The 19,204-nt window shown below is 39.8% G+C and overlaps 2 protein-coding genes and 1 pseudogene across 3 annotated transcripts; all 3 read left to right on the top strand.

Moving 5' to 3' along the window:
• Nucleotides 1-761: 761 nt before the first annotated feature.
• On the top strand, nucleotides 762-4,271 carry LOC135613248 (L-ascorbate peroxidase, cytosolic-like; annotated as a pseudogene).
• An 806-nt stretch (nucleotides 4,272-5,077) lies between these two features.
• Nucleotides 5,078-9,476, top strand: LOC135613240 (uncharacterized). The gene is made up of 6 exons (XM_065110343.1): nucleotides 5,078-5,235; nucleotides 6,578-7,284; nucleotides 7,360-7,449; nucleotides 7,577-7,721; nucleotides 7,824-8,443; nucleotides 8,521-9,476. Exons 4-6 carry the CDS (start codon nucleotides 7,649-7,651, stop codon nucleotides 8,755-8,757), a joined length of 930 nt encoding a protein of 309 aa, XP_064966415.1. The 5' UTR covers nucleotides 5,078-5,235; nucleotides 6,578-7,284; nucleotides 7,360-7,449; nucleotides 7,577-7,648; the 3' UTR covers nucleotides 8,758-9,476.
• Nucleotides 9,477-13,142: 3,666 nt separating this feature from the next.
• On the top strand, nucleotides 13,143-18,054 carry LOC135584297 (uncharacterized). 2 transcript variants are annotated; one of them, XM_009389222.3, is made up of 2 exons: nucleotides 13,143-13,983; nucleotides 17,650-17,788. In XM_009389222.3, exon 1 carries the CDS (start codon nucleotides 13,216-13,218, stop codon nucleotides 13,975-13,977), a length of 762 nt encoding a protein of 253 aa, XP_009387497.2. In that variant the 5' UTR covers nucleotides 13,143-13,215; the 3' UTR covers nucleotides 13,978-13,983; nucleotides 17,650-17,788. The 2 variants fall into 2 exon arrangements, with proteins under 2 accessions (XP_009387497.2, XP_064958562.1); XM_065102490.1 differs by having other exon boundaries at nucleotides 13,144-13,983; nucleotides 17,731-18,054.
• The last annotated feature ends 1,150 nt before the right edge of the window (nucleotides 18,055-19,204 follow it).

Raw genomic sequence — 19,204 nt, 5'->3', positions numbered from 1 at the left:
TTTCAATCTACTTTCAACGGCGAATAAAGCCATTGCACAGGTTTTTAGAGATTTCACCGTCTCGTGCTATTAAGCGTGATATCCCATGTGGGCTCCACTGGCTCAGGCCAAGGATTTGTTTACCCGTCATCAATCCATCATGATTGGTGTCCGAGCACTAACAGTGCAAGGAATCTTCTCCGGATATCCTACCGTCCATTCACATTGTCTAACATCTCATCCGTCCATTTTATGTGATATGCGGGGCCTGCATGAACGGACGGTCCTGATGGAGAAACTGGAGGGAGATTCGGCCCGTCGTAAGATTATACCCAACTCAGACGAAGCGTCAGATAATTCAGCCAGTGGTTGTATGCCACGCGTTATGTTCCATTCTTCTTCGCCTCTCCCCTCTGATGGAATCTCTCGGCGAAACGCCCAATCACACTTTCCACGGGCAAAAAGATCATTCTGCCCTTATGGCTCTTCACGATAGCGGTCCAACTGAGGACGTTAAAGTAATTTCGCAGTACACATTCCATTTCACGTTAGCCGCGCATGACCTCGGAGATTCCACTTACCAAGTCGCGATACACACGCATCAGCACCGTCCAATCTTAGTCGAACTGTGACCGTACATCGCGCACCATCCGACGGCCGTAAGTAAGCTACTAGAACCTTCTCTCCCTCGCTTTAAAAGAACCGCGGGGGGATGGTGGGTGTCGTTGCTGTCGCCATGTCTCGCCCCATTAACTTGCTCCGTTGCAGTCGTCCTGTCTTCCATGGGGAAGTCGATCCCAGCGGTGAGCGAGGAGTATCAGAAGGCGGTGGAGAAGGCCAAGAGGAAGCTCCGCGGCCTCATCGCTGACAAAGAACTGCTCACCGTTGATGCTCCGCCTCGCGTAAGTGCTCCTCGTCCTGCTTCATTTTCATTTTTTCTAGGTGGTCTGGTGACGGACGGCGGCGACTGGGGGGGTTGGTTCCAGGTGGCACTCAGCGGGGACGTACGATGTCGTGTCGAAGACCAGCGGGCCGTTCGGGACCATGAGGTTCCCAACGGAGCTCGCCCACGGCGCCAATAACGGCCTCGACATCTCCGTCCGACTCCTGGAGACCATCAAGAAGCAGTTCCCCATCTTGACCTACGCTGACTTCTACCAGGTTGGTCCATCATCCTCGGATCTGGCGCTGGTATATGTTCCTGCTCTTTATGTTAGTTTCATGCATGCCTTCTTCTAATCGCAGCTTGCTGGAGTCGTGGCGGTGGAAGTTACTGGAGGACTCGAGGTCCCTTTCCATCCCGGAAGGGAGGTATGCGATCTCGATCTTGCTTTATATTGTACAAAACATTTTTATAACATTAGTGGTTCACTGTTGTTCGGATTTGAGATTAGGATGGGTTGGATGCACGTTCTGACTTGCGATTCGTTTTCTGTAACCAGTTTTTTGGTCGGGTTGCCGTAATGATGTCGGGTAATTGTGATGCCATTGATTACTAAATGATAAGGGTTTATGGGGTTTGTTTTGAACGGGGCACATACATTAGATAGTATTCAGTATAAATCCATGTCGGTCGCCACTTGTGCTTTTGGGAAAATTTGATAACCATTGTTTAATCATCTTTGCGAACGTTGTTTTTGAATCTCTTCTTTCCTTCCAAGAAGCAGCAAAGGAGAGTTAATGAACCATTGCCGCTTTTCATTTGCAAATGTTTGGTTGCTTGCAATTAGGTTGCTTAGGGCATGCGTACATGCAATTAGAACCTCATATGTTGGAAATAAACTTGTGAAATGAAATATCGCATGCTAGATTTTTGGATGGGGTTGCATGTCAAATTTGGATTTGGTGGACTCTCCCTCCTCTCACACATTTCCTCGTAACACATTGCTCCTATATTGTGTTCCGTACTGCCAAGTATTAGTTGTTATCTCCTCTATATCAGTTTCTTTTCCAAGTGGCAACCACACGTAGAAAATTCAAGCACATGAAATTTCAACTACTATTTGTAGCATTTGCTTTTTCTTCCAACTGTTGTTTGTAGGCATTTGCAGTTGCAATCAACCAAATGTCTCCAAAAAATCTCTAAACAACATAATGGGATGATATTCACATTTGCAGTTTGTTAAAAGTCCATTTATTTTGCTCTTCACATTAGGAAGAACCATATCCCATTCACATTAGGAAGAACAATAAATTTAACTGATGATCATTTTTTACATTCACTAATTAGTCTTCTGCATTGTTGTTTGGACTCAGCTATGCAAGATAATTGAAGTGTTTCTATCTTTACTGCCATAGCCTTGTACCCAGGTTGATCTTGGTTTTACCTGCATGCAAGCTCAGTGTGAAACTTGATGCAAGAAAATTTATTGTTATGTTCATATTATGATTTTATTCATCAAGTTAGACTTATGTCTTATGTAATAGAAGCTAGACATAAGTTTTGTTTTCTATCGAGATGTTCTAATGTAGTTTGACATTGATTTGTACGTTAATTATTTGGTTCAATAAATTTCAGATATCAAGAAATAATGTTGATTTGTGGTCAAATCATTTTACTATTGTTAGGTTGATTATTTATGAATCCTAGTATCGATTGCTATGTCCTTGAACCAATTTATGGCCATGGTTGTTGGCGCTGATATATTGACATTCTGTTTTCTGTTTGTCTAGGACTAACCTGAACCTCCTGTAGAAGGCCGCCTTCCTGATGCTTCCAAGGGTATGGCTGTTTATATAGCATCTCAATGATTATATAATCTTTTGGAGTTTCAAATTTTCGGCATTTAGTATACAGATGCTTGTGTTAGATTTGACTACTAGTAGTATAATTCTTAGTTGCTGCCAATAATCATTCTGTATTGGTGACATACTCATATAATCTGAGGATCAGTATGTTTGTGTAGTGGTAGTAGGTGTTGCAAACATATATAAACTGTAATTGGATAACAGGAAGGTTCTTTGGTTGCATTTCAAGTGTTCCATATTCCCAAAGCTGTCCAATGGTGTATATTGTGGTGTATATTCTATTGATTGTTCTTAAGTTGTCCTTACATCATAAAAGCAAAGTAATTTGTTGTAACACAAACCTGATCAACTTGTGACTTGTTTTTCTTTCTAAATCCTTTAGGCTCTGATCACCTCAGGGATGTGTTTGGTCACATGGGTCTCAGTGATCAGGATATTGTTGCACTCTCTGGTGGTCACACACTGGTAATTTTCTAGTTGTGCTCTATGCATGGCTTGCCAGATTGTTTACTACTATTTGTTATCTTCTCTCCTTTTTACATGTTTTGCTTTCTTGCAACAGGGAAGGTGCCATAAGGAGTGATCAGGCTTTGAAGGAGCTTGAACTTCCAATCCTCTAATTTTTGACAACTCATACTTCAAGTAAGTTTGCACAGACCAATCCTCTAAAGTTTGCCAGTTATCTGTTTTGGTTCCGTAATTGCACGAAACATTAAAATTTGTCTGATCCATATGCTTTTTAATAATTCTCTTCACAATGGTGTGGAATGATAGATTTTGTTTTTCTGTCAGGGAACTCCTGAGTGGAGAGAAAGAAGACCTTATCCAGCTGCCTTCTGACAAGGCCCTTCTAAATGATCCTGTATTCCGCCCTCTTGTCGGAAAAATATGTTGCTGTATGTATTCTTGTCCATCATCGATTGTATGACTATATTGTCTGTTATGCCAAGAATGGTGGTGGTGATTTCTTCTCCATTTTAATCCTGGCTTTCATGCCCTCAGGATGAGGATGCTTTCTTTGCTGATTATGCTGAAGCTCACCTGAGGCTCTCAGAACTGGGGTATGCGTTAAAGTGTCCGTGGAACTTTAAACAAGCAATTCAATGGCACAATCTAAATCATCATTGTGGCTTTTTTGCTTTTCAGATTTGCCGAGGCGTAAAGAGTGAATGTTCAGATTCAGCAAGCCATTTTGCACGGGTTTTGAGATGTTGTCTGCCGAGTAGAATCATCAGAAATATCCTAGGATTAAGATCTGATGGTTGTATGCTATCTTTTGTCGAGATTAATATTTAGTTATTTGTCAGACAGTTACTTAGACATAACCGTAAGTGTACTGCAATCATCTCCACTATCATCAAGCCAAAGTAGTTATGGTATCTGTTTGAATGTGTGATGATGAATTCTGCAGCTACTCGAACGATGCAGCATGCTTTGCCTATTCATCATTACTAATTTCTGTTCTTCATGACTGCCTGTACATGGCATCCAATGCCTAGTACTTTTAACTCGAGCTCTGTTTTTGATGTACTACATCTTAAAAGTCTCACCTATCTATTTTAAAGTTTTATGGCGACGGTATCAGTGAAAGGTCTTTATTTCAAATATTGGTTTGTGTCATGGATTGGTAGGTTAGTGTGGATCTATCGTAATTATATTTTACCAAGGTCCGTAATATCGTACCGTATCGGAGTTTCGATCTGGGCTCGGTACTGGTACGATACGGTATATCGAGCGGTACACTCAAGTGTACCGCTCGATATATTTAGGCGTGCCGAGCACTGTAGCACTGCTACAGTGTTACTACATATAAATTTCGCATGCCCCCTTCAAATCTAAAAGCCTAAATATATGATTGAAAATTAAAAGGTTCATTTGAGTATCATTGGACTGTTATCTGAAATTGTAATGCTAATAATACCTTATAAAGTTTACTATGATAATAAAAGTGTCAAAATTTAAATAGATTATCTTTCTATTTAGTACACAAATCCAATTTGAATCTTTCACATACTCATCTTTACCAATTAAATCAACTAACATCTTCATATAAATGATTAAGTGTTGAAGATGATATTTGAAAGGGGCGTCTGTTAGCTCAAAGTCACAATTAAGAGTTTGTTCGGTGTGGTGACGAAGGTTTTATCCATCACACGTAAGCATATACACAATGGTCATTTTAAGCTTATGCATACTGATTTCTTATTAAATAACTCCGAATTATTATTACGAAAAGATATTAGAATTTGTCAAGGACATATATGCAAAAATCACCTCCTAATTAAAGCAGACATCGGCCATATACGCGTCTTGTTTCACCGTAGCCTTAAATTAGTCTCGTCTTCTTGTTTTCTATTTCCTCCCCCATATCGTTTCCTCTCGCGAACAACCATGAATTAGGTTTCTCGACAACCATGGAAAGGTTCCCTCTCATCGACGTCCCGTCGGAGGACGATCGCGTCTCCTCGTCCTCCTCTTGCGATGTCTCCGTCCACCAAAGCACGTCAGGTAGTCATCGCTCTCGTCGTGGTTCTGTCATTGCTTCTGTTCTTTCCAAAATGCGGTCCTACAAGACTTGGAATTCTTTAGATTGAATGTGGTAGGGTTTGCTTGGTCGTTCTGGATTGCTTTTTGTTGAATGCAATACGAGAACAATCTTTTAGAGTTTCGAATGCGTTTAATCCGTGAGATGAATTTTTAGAATATGTGGCAATACGTGACTTGTTGGTTGATGTCTCATTCTGAATTAGGCAAGAATGAAAGATAGGCAATACCTCTGATCTCTCTTTGTCTACCTTTGTTGGATCCCCCTTCCTTTTGGATGAATGTGAAAATGATACGGCGTAGCTTCGATAATCCGCATTTATGACCTACAGACTTGAATTTAATGTGAGAATGATAGCCCAATGTAGGAAGCTCTTTTCAACGATGACATTAAATAGGTTGACAATCCATATTTATGACCTATAAACTTGAATTTGATCAAATCCTAGTGTCTCATGACGTGGATAACTGCCTCATTTATGATAGGTAGAATTAAATAGGTTGATGAATTCAATTTAATATAAAAAAGGCTGCCCAATGTCTGAGGATTTTGTGGAAGTGGGAATTGGTGAGAATCAAGTAGAGAGGTTATTTCCATGAACTGATTTCTGGTGACCCATGACATAGACAGCAACCTTATTGTGATGACAGGACCCACTTGCGTAATTTTAATTTTATGGTGTTAGCTTTTTGCTCTGTTTATATTTTAATGTTCTACACATGGACCAGAAATATCTTTTCTGTGATCAGAAGGTTTGGTCTATCCTTACGCAAAATGTTTAGGTTATCTTATTTTACTCAAGAGAATGCATTACATTATATAAACATGCAACGCATAAATTCAAAGGTTAACTACACATTAATCCATTAAATGTGACATTTTGTCCCAGTTAAATTTTTGATCAATTGTGATGATTGGTGGCAATGGTCACCAGAATCTGAATCCTTGAGAGTTACATGAGCCCAACCACAAGTATACAGATATAAAGATTGTTTCCAAACTCTACTTTTGAATGACCTTTGTTCTTAACACAAGCTCCTACATCTGTGTCCTTCATGTTTTATGACTAACATTATTTTCTGCACAGTCCTGTGTAACATGTTCATGATGTTTATGATTTTACCAGCTTCCAGTGGAATTTGATCGGTTTTGTAAACACAATTATAGATGTGTGATCTAGAGATTTTTTCAGTAGCTAACTTGTTACCTGTCAGCATGTGTACGTGATTCTTCAGTCTTTGCTTTAGTTCTTTATTTTTATGTGCCTTTTGGGGAACCACATTGAGAAGAATTGTTTTCAAATAGTGATTGCTGGTTCTGAGTATGGCAAGAGTCAAGAGAAAATGAGCAAGCAAATGAAACAAGCTCTCCAGTCAGTAGAATCCTCGGAGCAAAAACAATCAAAGACCAGCAAACATTACTTGCGGAACAGTTTAGATTGGGATAGAGATTTTCTTACAAGTGAAGGTATGGACTTTGTGATTCCAAAACTAACATAGATTGAACCAAGATTTATAAGGTTAGTGGATCTTATTTCTTGTTCACAGGTGTTCTGAATAATGAAGAATTGGCCATCATAAACAGTACATTCAAGAAGAGTGAAGCATGTTCACTTCCTATAATTACAGAAGAAGCAAAAAAAACAACAGAATTAAACTCATATTTAGATAATGATAGATGGGCTTTGGAAAAGCTTGAGGTAGATTTGTTTAAAAATGTACAAACTTCCAATCAAAAGACTCCTGGTACTGGTGAAAAAGCTTTGAAATTGGCACATCCCAGCAAGAAAATTAATCCAGCGAAGGGAAGGGCACTGCCCAATAAATGTAAGAATGTTAAACCTGTTAAAAGTCTGAAACACTTGCTTTTAAGTCCTGTATCTATTTGAAGTTTGCATAGGAAATTTTAATCAGAGTATAATTTCAGTGTTGCTTGTATTATTGCAATTATTCTAAGTATATTCATAATGTTTTGCAGCACCGGTGAAGTCTGAACCATCTCGTCACAATAAGGTATATCTTTTTAATAATCACCTCACTATTTTATAGCATTGATACACAAATTTTTGATAGCTTGTGTCACCTCAGAAGAAGTCTCCCGTGACATCGGAGAGACACGGTGTTAGCAACCATCTCCGTAAGCATGATTCTAGAGGGGCCACTGTTGTTACAGATGTGGTATGTGCATATTATATACTAATTGCTTTGGCTCTAAAATTTTCCTTCACAAAATGAGACTAATCTTTTAATTATTACAAATAAATTGAAATATTTGTTGACTCAAGTTCACATTTCACACTTTAAGGCTGTTGATGGAATTACTAGTTCGAGGACAGTGTCAAAGCCACCAAGAGTTTTGTCCAGAGCAACTGTACAAATGATGCCAGCCAAGACGACTTTGGTTCCTGCAAAAACCCAAATAAGAACCAGTAATACAAAAGAAAAACCAGGTATAATTAAGAAAAATCTTCAGGCATCTCTAACCAATGCAGTTGGATATAATATATATTCTGCTTTAGAATTTTGTTCTTATTTAAGTGTGGCTTTGGCAGGCAATGTGGTAATGCCAAAATCTGTTGTGGTTTCCAAGAAAATGAATGAAGGTTCTTCCAGTGGCAATTCTAAGTCCTCCCAACCATCAAAAACGACTTTGACTTTGGTCAGAAATTCAGTGGACAAAAATCTTAAATCTCCTTCGGACATAACAAGGATGAGTAGTACATCTAGAGCTACCAATCGCTCCTCATCTGGATTAATCACTAATACAGCATCTATGAGGACAAGCAGAACTAAAACTGTCGGTAGAAGTGCAAGTAATTCTACAGTATCTTCAAATTCTGCTGTGAAGTTAACTTCAAGTACACCAAGTAGCTCTTTTGACAGTGCTACTTCGGGATCATTTTCATCAACGCGCTTTGCTGTGAAATCAGCAATCTATAGCATTGAAACCGGTTCTCCATCCTTGTCATTGGAAAGTGCTGACAATGATAGAGTTCATTCGGCAGGTTGCAGTTCATGCCTCAGATCCGAAGATCATGGGGACCAGTCTTCCAAACCGCATGCTACGAAAAATACTCCAGATGATGAAGTAACATCTAAGCCATCCAGAGGGGATCATCCAAGAAGCTCCACTAACAATAACTCTGCAACAAAATGCTGCAGATCTCCAGTGGTATATGTGCCTAACCATAGTGTTCTTTTCATTTCTTCTATCTGTGTGTAACTTGGAGTTTATTTTTGGATTTGCAGAAGAAACCATTAACCACACAGACTAGCAAGCAGCCCAGTTTTCTGAAAGCCACCGCCGGAGCCTCCAAGACTGATTCAGTGAATAAACTAAAACACGATACAATTCAGCATACTACACCTGGGACTCGAAACAGAGCCCTCAATTCTGGTTCTTCACAAACTCATTCTGCTGCTCTTACTCGTAACCGGAAGCACAGATCCCAATCTCTTGAAAATCTACCGAAGCTTGCTGAATAGAATGACTTTACTGGTTTATCTGAAGCACAGCCAAAATTATGCCCCATCACTGCTTGAGGATTTCTGCCCCTCAAAAGATGGTCCCGTGGTCCCGTTCAAGGTTTCTGAAATAGCAAAAGAAGTTGCCGGTCAAGCTTAATGGTGTGGATTCCAAGTGCGAATGAGCAAGGTGGTCATCCGCGTCCAAAGCGTATGACAGATATTCCTAACAACGGAGCAATGGTTTTGATCGATAGAAGTTCTTACCTTACCGAGAAATCCCGTTCCTTGTCTGGGTGGACAGGTAACATGTAATTGGGAAAGTTATCACGCTGGAATTCACCTGTCATGGATATTGATAAGGAAAATATTGTTCCTGCAGAATGAACAGATGGGCCGAGCAAAAACCTCAGGACACAGAGCGGTGAAAGAAATGGCTGAAAACTAGTGCTGCTCTCAACTTAGAGACACAAGGAATCTGAGTTATGGACATTCAGCATTATCTGAATCATCTTTTTTTATGGTCGTCCACTGATGAGAACTAAAAAGTTTCATGATGTTCTGCGAAGATGGAGGACAGATATTTTGCTTCTTTGTCTTTTGTGATTGAATTGCAGCTTGGTCTGACCAAAATTTTTTCCCATCTTTATGGATTCTAATTGGATGTAACTTGAATTGATTTTATAGGTTCTTTGACAGTCAAAAACTTATTTGGATATGAAATGGGAGAAGCAGCATTGATTGAGACCCAATCGAGATGTTTTGATTGCATCACTCGTTTAACAACCAAGAATTATTTGCAGATGTTTTGATTGAAACCCAATTGAGATCTTTCTCCTTGTCCAAGTCAACGCGAAGCACAAGCCTAACAACCACACATGCATGATGTGAATAAGAAGTGGTGAATATTATGAATCGGGATCCGAGTAGGTCAACCTTGATATATTTTGACGGCTTTGTTCCGACACGCATGATATGGACAAGAAGTGGTGGGTATTAATAACGGTCCACATTAGACGTCAACGCCAAGTACGAGCTTGACATCCAACACGCCTGATGTGGACAAGTGGTGGTGGATATCATGATTTGGGATCCATCTAGCACGTTAATCTTGTATCCTTATACGAACATTCATCAGCCGCCACTCGTCAGCCGTCGATTGTCTGAATCCTACGGTTCTCGTGGCTTCATCAAACACGCAATACCACCGTGCCTTCCGCCCGGGGTTTCGGAGAAGACGCCTACTAGCCGTCAGATCGGAAAAACGACGTGCGATCAGAATTGACGGCTTAGAATGGTCCACTCAAGAACCGTACGATGGGAGTATCGGATGGCTAAGGAAGAAAACCCAAGCATTCCTTGGACCCGTGCGACTCCATAAAAGCCTAGCGTGAGAAACGCTTCTTGTCTTAAGAGTTGCCCCGATCCTTCCTTCCCTGTTGCCGAAGGTGAAATTTGTCTCATTGCCTGCTGTTTTTGCTTATGCTTTTCTACATTGAATTCTTGAATCTGTGATTGAGGGACTGCATCCATATGTTTATGTCTGAATTGCTAGTATATTGTGTTTCTTTTGTGCGTTGTTTAGTTCCTGGATCTCATCCAGGACGATCCATATGTTTCTGTTAAAGAATCAAGCTTTGAGGAGGGTAGAGGTGAATTAGATGAGACAGTAGCAATAAGCATGAAATGAAGATCCCTTTTTTATGCTATCGAGCGGATTCTTGTGGACGATATGGAGTTCATATCGTTCCCAGATTCTAGTCTCAGAGTCAGCGAGAGAGATGCGAACCATCGAGTGTGGAACACATTCTATTGGACGATGTGGAGTTTTTTTTTATTATTGATGTAATGGGATTGGAAATAGGGTATCTCTTTGGTTCAAGTTGGATATCTAGGTGAATAATTTTGTTACTTTTTCAAGGTTTGGAGTTCATGATAGTGTGATCAATTTTGGTTGTGTATTATTGATAAGGCTAGTTACATATTTATCTTGAATGTTTCATCTTAGTCTTTATTTGAGATTAAGGTTCTCACGGGGACAACTTCTATACTGTTGCTTCTTGCAGTTTCATTCATGTCATCTGGTTATGCTTATTGACTTTTACATAGTAAATTTTCCATTATTTATGGGTTTGGTGTAGCAACTGTTGGTGCTCAAATTCTGGTTAATGTGACTTGAACTATAAATGTCTAATACTTGCTAGAAACTGTTATTCCTTGTTCCACTTTGAGATTGGAACATACTTATTCTGATTGATATACTAATTCTGCTTAAGAACACATTAAAATGCTACTGACTTTTGTTGTGTGTTGTGCAAAGTCAACTGTCTTGTAGTTTTATCCAATACAGAATTTGCATTTTTTTTTAAAACCTATACAACTTTAGCTGTAAATGTAAGTAAAAGATGATCTTGTAGAAGCCCTCAAGGGTCAAGGTATCAGCATAGGTTTAGGCTTAGCTGCACAATTTCCAGTTTGTGCTGCAGGTGTAGTTGTTGACTAATAAGTTTCTTACCCAATTAAGTTGAAACATTTTTATGTCCTATGAAGTCATCATTTCAAGAAGATATATATGGCTGGTGCCAACTTTTTTGTACTTTGGTTAGGAACTTCTACTTGCCATTTAGTTCACAACGTTCCATGGTGCACCTTTTTCCTATTTGCATGACATAAGTCACTCCTCCTCATCGTTATAGATTGTATGGAATGCTATGTTTTTCTTCTTTTTTGATTGGAATTTCACTTCACTTTCTGCAGTTAATACTCGCTTGTGGTCATCATGGGTAAAGAGAAGGTTCATATCAATATTGTGGTAATTGGTCACGTCGACTCTGGGAAGTCAACCACCACTGGCCATCTCATTTACAAGTTGGGTGGCATTGACAAGCGTGTAATTGAGAGGTTCGAAAAGGAGGCCGCGGAGATGAACAAGAGATCATTCAAGTATGCTTGGGTGCTTGACAAGCTTAAAGCTGAGCGTGAAAGAGGAATTACCATTGATATTCCCTGGTGACAATGTTGGTTTCAACGTGAAGAACGTCGCCGTCAAGGATCTCAAGAGAGGCTTTGTTGCATCCAATTCCAAGGAAAATCCTGCTAAGGAGGCTGCCAGCTTCACTTCTCAGGTCATCATCATGAATCACCCTGGTCAGATTGGCAATGGCTATGCCCCGGTCAAGTTTGCCACACCTCCCACATAGCAGTCGAGTTTGCTGAGCTCCTCACCAAGATCGACAGGCGATCCAGAAAGGAGCTTGAGAAGGAGCCGAAGTTCCTGAAGAAAGGTGATGCTGGCTTTGTGAAGATGATTCCCACGAAGCCCATGGTCGTAGAAACCTTCTTCGAGTATCCACCCCTTGGACGGTTTGCGGTGAGGGACATGCGCCAGACTGTGGCCGTGGGAGTGATCAAGGGCGTCGAGAAGAAGGATCCCACCGGTGCGAAGATCACCAAAAGCTGCTGCCAAGGAAAAGTGAAACGTGAAATATCAAATTGTCGATGGTTAAGTTTTGATTGGAACTCGTTAGTAGTGTTGTAGTTTTGTGTGGTTTCTCCTGTGAGCCCAGCTTGAAGCCATTGGCACTATTTGGTCGCGGCAGAGCTTTGCATCACTGTTTATTAATGTGTATTTTTGTTGTCGATGAGATGGGACTTCCTTTGCTGTCCAAATGGAAACGAAAGAATACTGTAAAGAAAGAGCCCAAAGTAAGTCATAATAAATGTCAATCCATGTTGAATAAAGTATGAGCATTTAATATGATCAACAGGACATGGATGGCTATCGATTCTTCCGATAGTCATATGGAACTTTTAATAGTGGATATAGATTCCTTTCTAACACAAAGGGAGCACTTACTAATATGGACTATTCATCGTGTATTAATGACCGACAAATATTTATAAATAGGAAAAATCGATTTGGAAAAACTTCTATATTAGTTATTACATTTTTTTAAATAAGTTATAATATTTTTTGATATTTCTCTTAAAATAATATAAATTTTTTAAAAAAAAGAATTGGACTAATACACCCTATGCATCCAATCAAGCATAGTATAATAGTTGTTTTATCATAGGACATTTTTAGATTTATAATTAATGAGATATATCTTTCAAAAAATATGAAAAATATACCTCCAAAAAAATTCAAAAAAAAAGGACTTTTCAAGAGAGTTCGTACTTTCAAAATTAATTTGAATTATATATATATATATATATATATATATATATATATATATATATATATATATATATATATATATATATATATATATATATATATATATATATATATATATATATACACACACACACACAATTAATGGCTGAAAACAATTATAGTTTAAGGACGTGTTGAAGTTGAAGTAACACGCAAACTCGTTTTAGCCATATAAATGCCATATTGACACTCTGCGAGGCACAACCCAACTCGCCGTGCTTACCGAGTCCTGACTCAGCATCTCGACTCGGATCGCCGTGATGGCCAAGGAGTTCTCCGTTCCGCCGGTGGTCTTCCCCTCGTCGGCCGGGAATCCCAACGTCCCCCACCAGCGTCGCGCGCCGGGGACGGCCCCGCAGCCCTTCCAGCCGCCTCGCCCCTCGAACCCCGGCCCCGCCAACCCTCCCCTCCCCTTCATGTCCTTCGACATCGGATCCGCCCCGGCCTCCTCCTCCTTCTCCGCCCCCGTCTTCTCCTCTGCCTCCGTCCCCGGCTCCTTCGAGGACGAGCCGCCCCTCCTCGAGGAGCTCGGCATCAACACCCGCCAGATCTGGCGCAAGACCGTCTCGATCCTGAACCCCTTTCGCGTGAGCCCTAGTCTCCACGAGGACGCCGACCTCTCCGGACCCTTCCTCTTCGTCATGGCATTCGGGCTCTTCCAGCTTCTCGCCGGAAAGTTCCACTTCGGGATCATCTTGGGTTGGGTCACCGTCGCCACCCTCTTTCTCTACGTGGTCTTCAATATGCTCGCGGGACGCAACGGGAACTTGGATCTGTACCTGTGCTTGAGCCTGATTGGGTACTGTATGCTGCCGATGGTGATCTTCTCGGCTCTGTCCCTTCTTGTGCCCCACGACGGCGTTGTGATCTTTCTGTTGGCGGCGGTGTTTGTGCTGTGGTCAACGAGAGTGTGCACGGGGTTTCTGGTGGAGTTGGCATCGTGCGGAGATGAGCACCGTGGTCTCATCGCCTACGCTTGTTGGCTCGTGTACATGCTTTTCTCGCTGCTCATTATATTCTGATTCTTGGTGAGAGCTCGTTTACAGCTTTGTGATTTCCTGCTACTATTAGTCTTTCTAATCTCTGTAGTCTTCTCTATCGATTTCCAATTTCATTTTGAAGATTTCTATTTGCTTTAGCTGGAAATATCTTTTTTTTTTTGTTCATTGGTGACTGCGGTTTGATTGTGTGTGGGTAATTGGATATATGATGTAATGTCGTAGAAATACCTTTTTATATAAGGTTAGAATTGTAAAGTTGAGACCTTTTTTCATAGCTTAAAGGAATGTTGGAATTGGATCTTTCTGTCGATACTAGAAGGATTCTTTTTGTCGCTAGATGCAAGTTATCATCACTGAGTGATCTTCTTAATCGCCTTAAGTATTTTGTTTGATCAGCTGTTCAAGTAGTAGTTGAATCATCTGTACGATACGATGTGTGTTAAGAAACAATTTTTTGTTGCATGAGATTGATAGCTTTTATTTGGTTGGAGAGTGTTTTTTTGTGCTACAATGCCAATTGTTTTTTGGAGCCATCTGACATGGAACAAAGGACCAAATTGTGATATTCAAGAGAGCCTTTTAGGGCTTTCTGGAGTGTAGCACTTATGCCAAATTGTTTGGATAAGGTATTTGTTAAATTATGTCTTTTGTGAAAGTCCCGTTGGAAGATGACTCCTTTAAGTGTCTCAATTAAGTCAACTGTTACTGTACTCGCTCGTTCTCTCATTGAAAAAATTATCAACAAATGTGATACATGATACTGAAATGATGTTTGCGCAATAGGTTGATTATATTTTTTGGATCCAGTTATGGGTCCGTAAATGTCAGTTTACGGCATTCTGTTTCTGTGTAACACTGAAAAGGTTTCTTGTGTGGTCCTTTTCTTGTTGAAGAAGCAATTTGATAGTAATCATGCTTGGGAAAAAGATCTCCCCTCTTCTCCCATCTCTTTTCTTGTCTCCTCTCTTGTTCGATCCTTCTCTTTTCTCTCCCTCCTCTCTCTTCTCCTCACCTCTCTCCTCTCTTTCCTTTCGACTGTTTTGTTCCGTACTCTTCTCACCTCTTCTCTTCTATTCTTCATAAATGTAGTGCATTTTATGTTTGTGCTCTTACTGTATGTATGATACTCTAGTGGTTCGGCATGTTTATCTTTTCTTTTGTTGCATGAAAGGACCATTGTAAAAGTCTACTCGGTTGTTCATCTTGGGATTTTTCTTTGTCTCAGCTCTTGCAAGATTCATTGTTAATAATCCAAGTGTCTTTTTATGAAACCAAGATATTTCATCTTGCTAAACATCTTTTTTGAACTGTATACTATGTGAACACTTGAACTGCATACTCTGTTATTAACCATCAATTATTAATTTATATTTTCTTCCATCAGAAAAATATCTTTCAGCTGATTGTCCATTTCAATTACTTTATTAGAATATATGGCTTTAAGGAAAAAAATGTTCTTGGAAATTGATCAGGTATTGTATGGGAGTATGGTATAGAAATTGAAAACAACCGGAGGAAAATAAAATGTAAGTTTATTGAAAAGATCATATCAAGTCGTGTCTTATCATTTTAAATATCATCGAGCATATACTAAATATCATTAAGTATTGAAACAATTATCACACGAAAAAAATAAAATTAAGGACAAAGAGGATGGTGAAATTGTTCTTAGAAGAAAATGAAAGAGAAGAAAGAAGAGGAGATGGGAAGAGAGGGTAGGAGGGGAGGAAACGAGATGGGAGAAAGGGAAGGAGAAGAAAGGTGAGCAGATGGGACGAGAGGATGGGGAGGGGAGAAGAGGAGAGACATGAATAGTACCTTTGAGCTGCGCTGAGGAAGGGACAATCAGCACTACCTTGAATGACCAATGAGGTTGTCAATAACGAGACAACCTATCATTGCTAGCAGTAGCAACAGTCTAGAGCTCTCATCTCCTTGTTAGTTGTATGTTGTTTGTAGCCTTGTATGTCGTTGAGTGTTTTCCTTTTTAATCTTTTAGTTAAGCCCATTGAGTTGACTTAGTAAACTTGATTTGGAGAACTTGATTTAGAGAGGAGAGGAGAGGAGAGACATTGATAGTACCTTTGGGCTACGGGGGAGGAAGTGAAAATCAATGTCACCTTGAACAATAGGCAAGGTTGTCGACACCCTCTCGTTGCTAGTGACAACAACAGTCTAGGGCTCTTGTCTCCGCATCATTCATATGTTGTTCATAGCCTCGCATGTCATCAGAGTGTTTGTTTTTTTCCCTTTTATGTGAAGCTCATCAAGTTGCGTTAGTAAACTCGATTCGAGTTGATCGATCTTTCCGAGTCGAGTTGCGAGTTAGGCCGATTCCAACATTTTGATGATCGGTGCGACGAGTCGTGCGTCGTCTGGGGAGGAGGTTTAGTAATCGATTCCAACGTATCTGGGCTGTAAGATTGCACTTTAGCAAGTTTAACAACCTTGGCTGTGCCCTACATGAGAGTAGGTTTTGGTTGTCAAATATGTTGCATTGGAGGTTTTAAATCTTTTTATCTTTGTCCTGGAGAGTGAAGTGTCAAGGGGAGGATGGATTCTTGAAACAGGTTAGTATCATGTCGGTAGAACAATTAGACAGCTTAATGCCCAGAGCATCTTCCTGTTCGAGTTTATTACAAACGGCCAAATTAGGGAACTGTTTCCTTTTGGTGGGTGGACTAAATTTTGGCTTTGCATCCTTGCCTAGGATCCCTTTTCCTTTCTGTGCTAGGAGCAGAAGTTGAGAAAGGGAGGAAGTAGGAGAGTTGAAATTGGTTCACCAAATGCAGTAGATCCCTAACTTCTGCTCCCTTTACCATAGATATAGATGTTGAGCGAGAGCCATGTGATTGTCTACTGATCCTATTAGGCGGGCCTAGATGGAAGAATCATTTCCTTATGTTTGATGGTTAACATTTCAGATTCACTAGAGCACATGCAGCTTCCATCTTTGTGAAGATGGAGGGTGGTCTATCCAATTTACACTTAGTAGATGATTCAGTCGGATGCCTCATGTATGAATAGTGATATGCCCTAAATATGGACCTCGATGGAAGACTCAATTGCACACATATGGTAGTTAAAATTCCAGGTTCAAACTCGGGGCAGTTGCAGTTCCATCTATGTAAATATGGATGGTGTTCTATCAAACTTACTGATAAAAGATGAATTAGTTATGTGTCCCATGTACGAATAGGGATATGGCCTAAATATATCATCTTTTCTTGACATAATCATTTGAAAAAAAAATGATGTGTTTGTTTAAAGTTATTTGAATGAGGGTTAGAGTTACTGTTAATGCAGACTGTAGGTGAAAAAAAAAATTGGAATAACATTAGTTCTATCAGGCTGCCTCTTGTTGTTACCTCTGTTTTATACCTGAAGATATCTTACTTTTATCCCTCTTTCTTTTTATCTATCTTCGCCTTTTGTCCTCTGCTGAAACATCTTCTCTGATATTTTCCAGCCTTTTGATCTGTATGAACAGCACCAGCTCAATTCATATAATTTGTTGTCTTCAATTGTCTCTCTTGCATTGGAGATGTATTGATTGATGCCACCCAAAGTGGCTGACCCTTGAGTTGTCTGGCATTTTCTTTACTTATCACATGGACGATAAACTTATTTTGGGTGTTCATCCTCTTCTGGAGTCTGGGCTTAAGAAATAACACTTTAAATTATTAATTGCAGCACTTACTATGATGTGTAGCTCTTCTTTCCTACTTCACATGGATAATAAGCTCATTTTGGGTTCTCGTCCTCCTCTTCCAGAATCTGGGCTCAAGAAATGACACTTTCAAAGATCATTTGCAGCAATTACCAAGATAAGTGGTGGAAGAGTGGCAGATTCCATGTACAAAGGTGCGCATACCGGATGAATACGTAACGTTGTGGCTCTATGTGCCAGGACTTAAGAGGATTCCTCATGTTGAATTGCAAATGCAAATACATGTCAAGCACGTCTTTTGGAGTTTATGTCCTATAACCATTTGTTGAGTTGACCACTAGATAGTCAATTCATTAGTGAGGGGCAGGACTTGTTATCTTAATCTTGTATTTGTGGTGGAAGGAAAATTGTGCTTTTCTTTTCTTTTATGTACTGTTTTGCTTCTTCTGGTTATTACTTTTCGACTACCACTTAACCTGCTAAAAATAGGTGTGTTGTAACTTTCACCTGAACCATGCTTATTACTGGTTCTCGGCGCGCACGCACAAAAAAACTTTATTTTTTTTTTCTGCCATTAAATCTCATTTGGGTTCAACAGTTTAAACTTTAAATGCACTTCATCTTTTATTTTTGACATCACAGTAGAGTTACCCATAGCTCGATTCCCTTCTGTACTAGAGTCTTGATAAATATTGATCTGAATCTAATGTTTATCTTTAAGCTAATCAGCTTGTCTGCAATTTGATTATAAGAAGACTTGGTGGATCAGAGCATCAATATGTTTAAGTGCCATTTCTGTGGGTGAAGAAGTAGCAGAGAAGGCAGATGCTATTTCTACCAGGTCTGGCTGGAATACATAGATTGATTCATTTTTTTCCCATTGATTTCGATATTGATGGTTTTCAAAGCATGATTAGTTACAGCATAACAATGGGGCAAATGTTTTTGTTTTTTAGTTCAGTTCATAATAACATGTTATTGGTATATAATAGTCTGATTAAGAATTGGTATAAAACTATAGAGGCTGTGATACTGAGTGGCTGTGATATCTTTGCCAATCAAATTTGACCATATCATTTAGATATAAAACAAATGTGATATTTCAAGGAGTCTCTCTCTCTTTTGTTGATCCTATCATGAACTTTGAAATTAAACATATTAAGAGAGTATTTTATATCATACTGTCAAAATAAAATTTCATGCACCCAATGAAAAAGATCATTCATGACAGTAGCATGATACTATTAGACTCAAAACCCTAATCATTATTCATTGGCTCGCAAATGCGTCTCATGCGGTTCACAGCAGGCCGGGCTTGTGAAGCCCGCAGTAGAAAACCGAGCGTAAGGGCCATGGTTTACGTGGGCGCCCCTCATTGGCCGAATTGACGTGTATCGCCCCGGTGGCGAGGTCCTAGAATAAAAATGCGTCATCTACATTTTCTTAACGCCCTTCCCTGAGTCTTATCTGCCTTTTCATTGGTGATTTATGTGAGTCCCACAACAGGCTTCGACACTATAACAGGTAAGAAAGCGGGTTTCGAATCGAAGCGTTCCTGTAGATATTCAAATTACCGAA

This window comes from Musa acuminata, chromosome BXJ1-2 (assembly GCF_036884655.1).
Source record: "Musa acuminata AAA Group cultivar baxijiao chromosome BXJ1-2, Cavendish_Baxijiao_AAA, whole genome shotgun sequence".
NCBI lineage: Eukaryota > Viridiplantae > Streptophyta > Magnoliopsida > Zingiberales > Musaceae > Musa > Musa acuminata.
The sequence above is the reverse complement of the archived record's forward strand: the minus strand, read 5'-3'. Positions and strand labels throughout refer to the sequence as shown.

Coding starts and splice junctions, on each gene's coding strand:
- LOC135613240 (XM_065110343.1), top strand. CDS start 7,649: ATGATGCCAGCCAAGACGACTTTGGTTCCTGCAAAAACCCAAATAAGA. Junction 7,722..7,823: donor TAATACAAAAGAAAAACCAG/GTATAATTAAGA, acceptor TGGCTTTGGCAG/GCAATGTGGTAATGCCAAAA. Junction 8,444..8,520: donor AATGCTGCAGATCTCCAGTG/GTATATGTGCCT, acceptor TTGGATTTGCAG/AAGAAACCATTAACCACACA.
- LOC135584297 (XM_065102490.1), top strand. CDS start 13,216: ATGGCCAAGGAGTTCTCCGTTCCGCCGGTGGTCTTCCCCTCGTCGGCC.